The 12,202-nt window shown below is 38.5% G+C and overlaps 2 protein-coding genes across 5 annotated transcripts in view; both read right to left on the bottom strand.

Moving 5' to 3' along the window:
• Window positions 1-864: 864 nt before the first annotated feature.
• TCEANC (transcription elongation factor A N-terminal and central domain containing) lies at window positions 865-7,396 on the bottom strand. Of its 4 annotated transcripts, none has more exons than XM_042460613.1 (2): window positions 7,304-7,396; window positions 865-2,473 (listed from the first exon to the last, which is right to left on the bottom strand). In XM_042460613.1, exons 1-2 carry the CDS (start codon window positions 7,332-7,334, stop codon window positions 1,404-1,406), a joined length of 1,101 nt encoding a protein of 366 aa, XP_042316547.1. In that variant the 5' UTR covers window positions 7,335-7,396; the 3' UTR covers window positions 865-1,403. The 4 variants fall into 4 exon arrangements, with proteins under 4 accessions (XP_042316547.1, XP_042316545.1, XP_042316546.1 ...); XM_042460611.1 differs by lacking the exon at window positions 7,304-7,396 and adding an exon at window positions 5,158-5,202; XM_042460612.1 differs by lacking the exon at window positions 7,304-7,396 and adding an exon at window positions 5,140-5,186.
• A 3,005-nt stretch (window positions 7,397-10,401) lies between these two features.
• EGFL6 (EGF like domain multiple 6) overlaps window positions 10,402-12,202 on the bottom strand; it is a 53,377-nt gene continuing 51,576 nt past the window's right edge. The window contains exon 12 of the mRNA XM_042460609.1: window positions 10,402-10,816. Coding sequence (XP_042316543.1) covers window positions 10,697-10,816 — 120 coding nt within the window. The 3' untranslated portion in view covers window positions 10,402-10,696. The remainder of the gene's footprint in view (window positions 10,817-12,202) is intronic.

The raw sequence follows: 12,202 nt of genomic DNA on the forward strand, positions 1-12,202 counted from the left end.
TCATTAAACTAACACACATCATAAAATACATTCAATAAATAAATTTAACTAAATTAAGCATAATTAAAATGAGGCATCATGGGGCGAACAGGGCAACTCACATCAGTATCATGGAACGATAAATCAATCAATCAACCAGGGAAGGCCTTGGCTGTAACAGGCTACTCCGAGAGGACCTGAATGTGCGAGTTGGCTTGTATGGAAGAAGGCGTTCCCGGTAAGTAAGCTGGACCTAAGCCATAAAGGGCTTTAAAGGTTATTACTAAGTCAAAGGAGTGAATGCTTATGCAATCAACATATGCCATTTTGTTTCTGTCTGCTTCATTTTTGTGCCACCATAAAAAATATTTTGCCCCTTGAAAATGCTGAGCATCTTGCATACATCAAGTAGTAACAATGCCAAGTAAATCAATTTGAATTTCATGTTCTAACACAACAAAATATGGAAAAGTCAAAGTTTGAATACTTCTGCAACGCAGTGTACATCCTGCACTTTTGCCTAGCACTATGGTACTTCAAATAGAGTAAAGCATTACTGCGGGTTGAGTATCCTTTATGCAGAATTTCAAAATCTGGAGAACTCCAAAATCCAAAATTGTCCACATGGTTGGCTGAGAGAGTGACAGCTTTGTTTTCTAATGGGTCAGTGTACACACACTTTGTTTCATGCACAAAATTATTTAAAATATTATGTATCAAATTACCTTCAGGCTATGTGTATAAGGTGTATGCAAAACATAAATAAATTTTATGTTTAGATTTGGGCTCTATCTCCAAAATATCTCATTGCGTATATGCAAATATTCCAAAATCTGAAAAATCCCAAATCCCAAACACTTCTGGTCCAAAGCATTTCAGATATGGGAGACTCAACCTGCATACATTTGAAAAATCAAATGACATTAATTTTAACTAGAACAACAACATTAATTGTTATAACAGGGGGGAAAAAGAGTTAGTCATTCTGATTTCCAGATAATGGCCTACATCAGAGTTGAAAGCATGCAGCACTTCAGATATTGTAGCAGTGCAAATCCCAGCAGCTTTAGCCAACACCACAGTGATGAGAAATGCTGGGAATTCCAATCCAATATTGTGTAAATTCTAGATAATGTTGGATTGCAACTCCCAGGATTTCTCTAGATATATTTTAGAGGGCTACATGATTCCCACTCTTGCATAAATCTAATAGTTCATTCCAAATACAGTAGACCCATTGAGATTAACAACTGGATTTAGGCCAATCTCTTTAGTAATATTGTAACTATTTTGTCTCATGAGTCACATATAGTTTTTTATTTCATGACAAACATTGAAGGACTTGAAAATATTTCCATATTCAGATGCCGTTTAATAATTTCGTATTTTCTCCTCTGAAGACACCATCATTACAGAACACATAACTACAAACAATTCCATCTGCTGTGATACCACTGCTCTCCACATTCATTACAAATTACATAAGTCATCATTTGCTCATCTGGATTTGTGTTTCGTACCCAACTAGGAAGGAAAAGAGCTCCCCTGGCAATCACTGTAACCGTGCAATCAAAGTTTTCACAGCGCCTACATTTTATTTTGTTTGTTGGTGTACCACTGATCCTCTGGGGAAGTTGATGTTCCCGAAGCGCTGATTCTGTATATGAAGCCCTTAGCTGCTTCAGTTCATCATGCGCCATTTCCATTGCAGACATATCAGCAAACCTCTTAGGACTAAGAACCCCACTACACAGGTTATGTTTTAAATGAGAGTTTTTAGGATTTTTCAGATTAGAAACTTTGCTTCGGATGCAGTTTTTGTACTTTCTATCATTGCTAGCGTAAAGTGCAAAAACATGCTCTTCAATTTCTTCCGCTATTTTGTGGTGCTTTTCATTTTCTTCATTACTTGTTGAGGACACAGTCAAAGCTTCATAAAGAAGCTGTGTGCATTTACACCTCACAGCCATAGTGAGATCCTGCCGTTGGCCTGTTTCACTTACAGAACTGGTACAACCCAGAAGTGCTGGCTGAGCTGCATTATCTTTTTGCACATGACTGCCACCATCATTTGAAGGATTTTCTGATGTCAGACAGCTACTGGAACTGGCAGAACACATTTTGTCATGCTGGTTCAGATTTTCAGAAGTGTTTACATCTTCAGAGACTACCTGAAGGTGACCAGAATCCTCATTTGCATTATCAAATGATGCACATTTAAATTGCCTTGATGGACTGTAATGCTTTTTATAAACTGCTTTCCACTTTGAGAGTAAGTGCTTTGCCTTATTTTTCAGTAATACAGAAGGGCAAGTCTTAAAGATTCTGAACACAGCTTTGGCAACATCAGTCTCCTGCAAATCATCAATAGTCATATCCACTGTTTCAAGATATGCAAGATGAATTCCAATATCTTGGTATTTTCTTTCAGACAGTAGCTTCTCTATACTGTCAGCTCTAGTCATGAGAACTTTTGTGTTAGACATCTCAGAGCCTGAAAAATAAAATAAAATAATTGTGTTTTGATAAAGCCACTATACTGCTTTATCAATATAGCAATATACCAACATATTCTAGGAAGGTTGTGACAATGTTTTCTTAGTGTTTAATTCATTAGGCCTTGTTATGCCCTAAAAGTATGGAATAAAACTTTTAAATACTGTACATAAAATAAATAATGCTGCAATAATGCTATGTAGGATGACCAAAACGTAAACTCATTGAATTTATTAGAGCTTACTTCTAAGAAAATAGACATGGGTTACATGTTATATAATTGTAGGGTGCATACGTATCCTCTATGGTGGCCTCTCATAAACACAGGACACTGTAGTAGTTCTTTCAAGGCAAACTGTGTTGCAGCTGTGCGAAGGCTGTACATTTTGCCAAGTGTAAAACTGCAACCAACAGCAGAACCTGTTTTACACAAGACAATCAGCTTATGGTGAGAATATGGCTGGGAGTATGACTCTCAGAGCTGTTTTCTAGCCCTTGATCCCTCTACATTTTCAGAACTGCCTTTTTTTCTGGCCCCAAAAGGGGTCAAATACATCTTCTGGAAGCATCTAGGACTGGCAATACACTCTTAAAACACTTATAGGGACAGGAAAATACAAAGGCTATAGTACCCAATATGGCATGGAGCAAAAGCAGAATATACATGGACCAAATGAAATCAAAATTAAACAGATCATGGGCGTAAATGATATTAAGCTGTTATTAAGAATACAGTCTGCACACTTTTCAAGCTACACCTGTCCCCGGGTAACACACTGAATTAGCATAACTGTATTTACCAAACTAATGACAGAGTACCTTAATAACTTAAAAAGGGAAAATTATTATCCCTCAATACTTTAAGCCAGCGTGGTGAAGTGGTTTGAGTGTTGGACTACGGCTCTGGAGATCAGGGTTTGATTCCCCACTGGACCATAAAAACCCACTGGGTGACCTTGGGCAAGCCACACTCTCTCAGCCTCAGAGGATGGCAATGGCAAACACCCTCTGAAGAAAGTTGCCAAGAAAACCCCATGATAGGTACACCTTAGGGTCACCATAAGTAAAAAAATGACTTGAGGGCATCCAGCATCAACAAATTTTGACGTCACAGAGTTCTTGAGACGTAACATATCCAGAGCCATATGAAAAGCTACAATTCCTGGTTTATTCTATAGGCAGAAACTAAGACCACTGGTACCAAACACAAGACATGCCAAGCAGCACATAATACAAATCAGAACTGAATCTCCAAAGCAATTATTAACAGCTGGAGAAAGGAAAATTTTCAATTGACTTCTTTTATTGCCTTTGCTGCCAGGTTCTTCACAGACTTATTTTCTTTAAACAGTTGGGCACTGAACCTCTGTGAGCAAAATGCAGACCTGTGACTCTTAACATTGCTCTTCTTTCCTTATATGATTTTTAAAAACCATCTGTACCTGACCCAGTGTGGTTCAAAAGGTAGCATGATGATTTTTGCACCTTTAATTTGTGTGCATGTGTATGTTGCCATTTCATGTCATTTCTGACTTATGGTCACCCTAAGGTAAACCTATCATGGGGTTTTCTTGGCAGGATTTGTTGAGAGGAGGTTGAGAGAGTTTGACTTCTTCAAAAGGTCACTCAGTGGGTTTCATGGCTGAGCAGGGAATTGAACCCTGGTCTCCAGAGTCATAGTTCAATGCTCAGATCACTAATGCCACACTGGCTCTCAGTATAATGGTTCTTGCACCTTTATTAGATCGGCCTAACAAAAGTATCACTGCAACTGCACCTGCACTGCAGAATTAATGCGGTTTGTCACATAGGACATGAGAACCTTTGTGTTTGACATCTCAGATCCTGAAAAATAAAGTAAATGAATCACATTTTGATAAAGCCACTATTTGGAGGACAGAGCTACATGACAAATGTAATCAAGCTAAAATAATTCACTTAGTTTACAGCAATCATCCAGTTTGACACCACTTTTAACTGCCATGGCTCAATGCTATGGAATTCTGGGAGCTTTCGTTTTGTGAGACCTTTAGTCTTCTCTCTCAAAAAGCTCTGGTGCCACAATGAACTACAATTCCCAGGATCCCCTAGCACTGAGCCAGGGCAGCTAAAGCAGTCTCAAATTGGATTATTTCTGCAATGCGGATCTGGGCTTTAGTTTCATGAAGGTCAACACAGGTACCCCATATACACTCAGCTGGGGAGCATGCCACATAAATAGTGATTATGAGCATGTGCAGAGTGTGTGTGTGTGTTGTGTGCCTTCAAGTCCTGGCAACCTTTACATGGCAAACCTAACCTTATCATGGGGTTTTCAGAGGGTTTGCTATGGCCATCCTCTGAGGCTGAGAGAGTGTGACTTGCCCAAGGTCCTATATTATAAGTATGTATAAACTCTGATCTGTAAGGTGTGTGTGTGGGGGGGGTACAGGAGGATGATTTCCAAATCAGAGGAGAACTTGCAAAGGTTGCTTTTTGAACCATAACTCCAAATGGCCATGCAGATGGGTTGGCAGAGTCTGAAAACTGTAGTCCTAAAAGTGACTGGGAAGCATGGGAGTTCTAGTGTAATAACAATGTGGTAGGACATGTTTACTCACCCCCTGATCCTGGGGAGAAATCCCTCCCAAACTGCCAGCCACCCAAAACCTTTACATGACCAACCTTCTCTGAGCAGCAGACCTGGATCATCCAACATCTCCCTGGCTCCGGGACGCATGCGCACTCGCTACCCTGAGGGCGTGGGCTTGGAAGAACCCCTGCCCTTCTTCGGGCAAACTGAGCATGCGCAGTGTGAACTATGCTTGCAATGCTGCTGGGTACTTGCAATTGTTTTAGTGCTGATGGGAGGAAAGCTTTGCTAAAAAGCGTCCATTACTCCCCTCCCTAACTATAAACCTTCTTGCCAGCTTTTAAGGCTGGGACTGTAGACAAGGAATTCAGAAGGAAATGAAATTTAGAAAATACAAGGGTGGTTCCATTATTAATCTATAGGACTATTGATTTGAGTGGGGCTTGTGTCATATGAGTACCATAAAGGTTTAAACTGAAGAGTAAAGGGGACAGAGGCTGTGGTTGGAGTATGCATCTTCCCTTTATGTATTAGGGGGAAAGATACTGTTTAGTGCGTGTGTGTGTATATATATATATATATATATATATATGTATATGTATATATTTCTACTGTTTTGTAAACACAACCCCCCCCTATGAAAAACACAAGAGTGTTGTACAGAAATAAGAGCAATATATCATTCAACTTGTCCATCTCTAGTCCTTTCCTAATTTTTAACGGAGACTGCAAGCACAAGATTGCATTGCAGAGGACTGCTTTGTAAATCAAGGCTGCAAATGATGATGATGATACCTAGGTCAATTTAAATGTACTTAGCCATAGCAGGAGGTTAAAATATTTTTGAAGAAAGGCCATGATGTTGAAAAATACAATTAAGTGATTATTATTATTTTATTTTTGGTTCATTTCCCAAACTAAACATATTTCATATAGTCTTTTCTAATTCTACTATGCTAAAGATATAGAGAAATATGCTATACACTATATATGTATGTGTATTTTATATATATATATATATATATATATATATATATATATATATATATATTAAAGATATAGAGAAATCAGAAGAGGAATGGTCCCCAGTAACTAAATATCGTGAGGAAAGATGTCAAAAAACGGAAAGAGCAAGAATTCATAAGAACGAGACAGAATAAAGCGCAAAAGGAGAATAGGATGTTATAAATAAAAGCTAGCATTTACTGTATATATATTAATTGACTAACGTGAAAAAGGCTGTATAGAATATTAGTAATGAAATGAAAGATATGTATTGCTAGAGAACTAAGGGAAGTAAGATATAATAACTTTGATGATATGTCAAATTTACAAAGCACAATATATGATTATTATTATTATTATGTGAAGCACATTGTAGCTTCTCTGTTGGTTCAGGAAATTATTAAACAATTCTTCTTTTAATGCATGTATATTACTGTATTTTGAAAAGCAGCAGGAACTCTTGTGTTTGCCATAAAACAAATTCCAAAATCTAGAGCAACAATACTGTAATAGATGTACTGTAGCCATCATGTGCAGATTATCTCTGAATCTATGCTGCTCTCTACTGGTGAACAGTCCAAAAATTCAAACATTTGAGCTGAAGCTCTCCTTTGAAATACTTTTAGTCATTTCTCTGACAAAGCTTCTTTTTACTAAGGTTTTATGCCCGGCCGCCTCTTCTATTCTTCATTGGATGTGTGTATCCACACTGCAGAATTAAAGCAGTTTGACACCACTTTGGTCCAAAACACACTGCAGAAATAATCCAGTTTGATTGAGACTGCTTTAAATGCACTGGCTCAGTGCTAGCAATCCTGAGATTTGTAGTTTATTGTGGCACCAGAGCTCTCTCTGACAGAAAGGGCTAAATGTCTCACAAAACTACAGTTCCCAGAATTCCCTAGCATTGAGCCATAGCAGTTAAAGCAGTCTCAAAGTCGATTATTTCTGCAATGTGTTTTGGACCTTTAACTGCCATGGTTTTATCCCATGGAATTTTAGGATTTGTACTTTGATGAGGCATCAGAGCTCTAACAGACCAGGCTGAATACCAAACTACAAATCCCAGGATTCAGTAGCCTAAAGTCAAGGTAGTTAAAGTGGTGCCAAAACAGTGGTACATGCTCTGGTATTGTCTTTTCTGGACACATGGAGCTTCTGAATCAGGCAGAATTCAGTTACACAAATGCTGAAGGAGATGCACTGGTGATGTATTCTTTTCTTAGCCCAATTCAGGCTACTGGTGCTTACCTTTAAAGCCTTCAAATATCTTCAGGAGCATTTATCTCCATAACAGCTTGTTAAGTGACTTAAATCCATCAGGATCTTCTCCAGCGGCTGCTTTGCATCAGCAAAAATGGTCTTCACCTGTGGAATGCCCTCCTCATGGAGATGTGATTGATGTCAATGCTGCAACTGTTTTGGTGCCAGTTCGGTCCCTTTTTATTTCTTTTTAATTGGCTCTTTTGGACTCCTGTTGTATTCAGTGTCTTTTTCTTTTATAACGGGTGTTTGGAGTTCATATGGAGTCAGTGAAGTTGTACTGTTTTAACTATATTCATATAGTTGCCCTCGTATCCGTAAGGATATTTTACCGTGTTTAAATAAAGATGCTCAACTGGCATATTTGCAAATAAATGCAGATTCTACAAAATGCCGGTAAGCCTCAAGTGATCTCATTTCAAAGGAAATCTGAAAAAATGTTGCTGCGCTGGAATTTGTTCAGCAAGGAACTGTGCAACAGTGCCAGCTAAATACCATCTACGTACATTGTTTATGGAGCAACCACAAGAGGGCAGCTTTAGTCTTTACTTAGAGATGACAGTACCCCAGAGGTTCTCTCTATTCCATCAGATGCCCACTGTGTCTACTGTATCAGTTTTTATTCCATAATGATGCACTTCAACTCTTGTTTGTGGCAGGTGGCACCCAATATGTTGGGAATAAGCCACACGGTTAAGAGAGAAGTACAGTGGGCCCTTGATATCCACTGTGGGTTGATTCCAGGGCCCCCTGTGGATACCACAATCCATGGATGCACAAGTCCCATTAAATAGCACAGTAAAATGGTGTCCCTTATATAAAAGTGCAAAATCAAGGGTTGCCTATGGAATTTATACATTTTTAAAGTATTTTCACCCGTGGATGCTTGAATCCATGGATAAAAAAATCCGTGACTGTACTACATCTGCTTCAGTCTGCAGATTGTTATTTGAAAACCAGAAATTAGAATATCTACACCGAGTGAGAGCCGGAATGCCGTGAGAGCCACCATGGTGTAAAAGTTGGAGTGCTGGATTAGTATTGTGGGATATCATGGTTTGCATTTCTATTCAGCCATGGAAGCACATGGTGGGGTTGCCATAATTGTCCACTTTTACCAGGGACAAAATGTAGGACAAATTCAAGACCAAACTGTAGAGCAACTGCAGGACAAAACTCAGCTCAAAATGTAGGACATTTAAGGTCCACCATTTTTCTTCAATGTCCTACACTTTGGGCTGAGTTTTGTCCTGCAGTTGTCCTACAGTTTGGTCTTGAATTTGTTCCACATTTTGTCCCTGGTAAAAGTGGACAATTGACCTTGGGCAAGCCACACTCTCTCAGCCACAGAGAAAGACATTGTTAAACCCCTTCTGATCTTGCGCAAAAAACAAAACAAAAAAAAACAAATCCTAGGAGAGGATTGTCATAACTACAAGGTGACTTGTAGGCACAGAACAATAAACCTACGTAGCAAATGGAAGAAAAATACAATACCTATTTAATTTTATGTTATATTGGGTTCTACTAGAGCAGGAAAAAGCTTGTTGAAAACGAACATTTTTGGTAACTTCTTCTTTTAAAAGAGCTTGCTCTTACCTCTTTTGTACAGGACAAGCTTAATTCTAATTAAAAGCAGTAAGTAATGCACAGATAGGTTACAGTGGTGCATAAAATGTAAATGTTTTTACAAATGCTTTTCCCCTCCCAAATTTATAATTAATACCTTGTACTGTTCAGATAGCTTTAGGAAATGCTTTCCCTTTTTTAAGTACACATCTGTCATCAGATTTAACATTAAACACTGAAAGCAAATCTTGTTATTTATTTTAAAAACTTGAATAAGTTCCAAAAACAATATCTAGAACTCAGACACATCATTCAGCACTGGAATACTTTTCATGTATTTTGTTAACCACGAATATCCATGAGAAGGATTAACTGTTGCACTTATTTAAAAGCGCATTTTTTGTGTCTTCGTATTGGAAGAAAGTATAATGGGAGGTCAGGAGAGAATTAAGATTTTTCAAATTTTGGCATACAGCACATATCTCCTTCCCATGATGAAACATGACTAATTTAAGCATAAATGCACACAAGCAGAAGTAAATATATGCTTTCATACATAAATTATTTAGACACATTTAGAATAATAGAGTTGGAAGAGACCACAAGGACCATCCAGTCCAACCCCCTGCCATGCAGGAACTCTCAATCAAAGCATCCCCGACAGATGGCCATCCAGCCTCTGCTTAAAGACCTCCAAGGAAGTAGACTCCACTACACTCCAAGGGAGTGTGTTCCACTGTCGAACAGCCCTTACTGTCAGGAAGTTCTTCCTAATGTTGAGGTGGAATCTCTTTTCCTGTAGCTTGCATCCATTGTTCCAGGTCCTGGATGCACTCTTCTGTCCACTGATGCCTATGGTTTTAAACATACTGATTTTCCTTTGGATTATATTCTTCATATTCTTCTATTACAACAGTGCAGAGAAACAACCTAATCCAAAGTTTTGCCAGCATGCTGTTATGTATGGAGAATTCTTGGCAAACATGGGCCTCCACCTTCACTGAAATGATTAGAGTAATCCCAACAAGAATATGTGCCCAGAGCTTCTGTGTTGGGGGAGATACTGTGACCCATGGGGTATAGGTATGGATGGAAGTTTTTCCAGCTCCTTTTCAGTTTTTTACTATAGATCTACCCTGTCTTACCTCTGCTCTACCTAGATGTTGTGCCTTCAAATAATTTCTGACTTATGGCAACCCTAAGATGATGCAATTTATGTTGAACCTAAGGCAAAGCTAGCATAGGATTTTCTTGGCAAGTTTCTTCAGAGTTTTTTTTTTCCTTTGCCATCCTCTGAGGCTGAGACAGTGTGACTTGCCCAAGGTCACCCAGTAGATTTACATGGCTGAGCAGGGATTTGAACCCTGGTCTACAGAGTCATAGTCAATTGTTTAAACCACTACACAACTCTGCCCTAGATGTTACTAGAGATAAAATATCCTTTTATAGAAATTGCTTCATATTCCTGTAGAAGAATCAGAAGAAATATAAAATATAAATGTGAGTTTTCTTAAAAGTGAGTTTTATATAAAATAATGCACATTTATTGTAGGAGAGCTAAAGAAATATTTCACATTCTGTAAAGCCCTGACCATAAATGATATAATACAATAGAGCAACATATAAACAAAGTTTAGTAGGTTCTATATACAAATGTGTTATCTCAGTGGAGAAATTTTAGATCTGCTTTTCTGTTTGCATTGAAGTTCAAAATGTCATTTCTAGAATGGCATTTTATCTAGGCAACAGTGATACAACATTTTTTATTAGTACAGCAAATAATATAACAGCAATCAGAACAGTAAATTCAAACTATATAGACACATGATCCAATGACAGGTGGTCTTCAGGACACAGGCCAGAAAATAGTGTCACAGTATCCACTGCTATTTCTCCAGTTGTACCTTTCCCACGTTCTGCCTCAAAGATGATCTGATAAAATGGGGAAAAATATTATTGAAGAGATGCTGGTTGTTAACAGGTACTGGATGTTAGTAAGACAGAAAACTCATTCGCCATGTTATGTGTTCTGTACATTGTTATCACATTTAAAAAAAAAAAGTACTAAAATTTACCGATTACCCTACCATTTCATACTCTTCTGTTCTACTTGTACAGATTTTATATTCTTCTCACTTAAGTACAATGAAAGTTTCATAGGGTCTTCCATTAAACTAAATGAGATTGGTTGCAGACCAGCTCCCTGACTTCTTTGTTCTCTAGTGTAGGTGCAGAAAGAACAGCTGCATCTTTCATGGGCTTCTTCTTTTAATTCTTCTCCCATTTTTCCTATTTTTCTTTCCCTTACTCTAAATTTGGAAAACAAAAATCAAATGAAAGTCTGGCTGCTGATACTTGTAAAACCATGGGAACAACCATATTTTTCCTATACCATGTCACTGGAACATGCACTTCATAAGAGAACTTAAACACACCCAGTAGCTGCCAATATTGCCTATTTTTAATGTTATAGAAGAAAAAAAAGATGGAAGATTGCATGGGCAGCGAGAAATTGTTAAACTGGCTCACAAGTAAATTCCTCCCTGTATGTATGCGAATACAGGAATATGCCTCCTCCGCACAAACTTTGAATGAGAGTTGGCCTTTCTAGTGACTCACCCAGAACCCAAGAAATTCTGCAGTCAGACATCATAACACACAAAATTCACTTTATAAAGCAAACACTAACACCTGTTAACATTCTGTTCATGCATTTCTATACTGCAAACCTGAATTTGTATACTGCAATAGGATGAAAGCGGCGGTCTGCCGCCACCGCCGCCATTAGTGGCACCGAGGAGCCCCAGCAGCCAAACCGCGAGGGTCCCCGGTGCTGCAAAAAAGAACTTCTTGTTGCGGTGTGCTAATGATGCCGCAAGGCGCCAATGGCGCACTCGCAGCGTCATTAGCGCTGCGCAACGTGAGGACGCTAAGCGTCCGCTACATCAAGATGGCGGCCATTTTGTACATCCCCAGGACGTACTAGGGTTAGGGGCGCGTGTAAAGCACACCCTTTCCTAACCCTAGTACGTCCTAGGGATGTACTTTACGCCCATGTGGAACGGGCCTTTGTGTAGCTTTGCACACAGTGCATACATTGTGTACTTTTTCTATACAAGTTAACTCGCTCAACTTTAAATGCTTTTTCAAGATTGTCTCCAAAGTAGTTATATTCGATTTGTTCGTTTTTATTTAGGCTTTTATGGATCATTAATTTCATACTTTAATCCTTCTTTAATAACTAACATCTTTCAACTTATCCCTTTAGCACATCCCTACATCATCAAACACAGTTGCCCTTCTACCATTTTTCTTACA

The sequence above is a fragment of the Sceloporus undulatus genome, chromosome 3 (assembly GCF_019175285.1).
Source record: "Sceloporus undulatus isolate JIND9_A2432 ecotype Alabama chromosome 3, SceUnd_v1.1, whole genome shotgun sequence".
In the NCBI taxonomy this organism is placed as follows: domain Eukaryota; kingdom Metazoa; phylum Chordata; class Lepidosauria; order Squamata; family Phrynosomatidae; genus Sceloporus; species Sceloporus undulatus.

Bases quoted from the DNA above. Each gene is read 5' to 3' on its own strand.
- TCEANC (XM_042460610.1), bottom strand. From the start codon at position 5,166: ATGATCCAGGTCTGCTGCTCAGAGAAGGTTGGTCATGTAAAGGTTTTG. The intron at 2,474-5,075 runs GTGAGTAAACAT...TTTATTTTTCAG, and splicing joins TTTCTCCCCAGGATCAGGGG to GCTCTGAGATGTCTAACACA.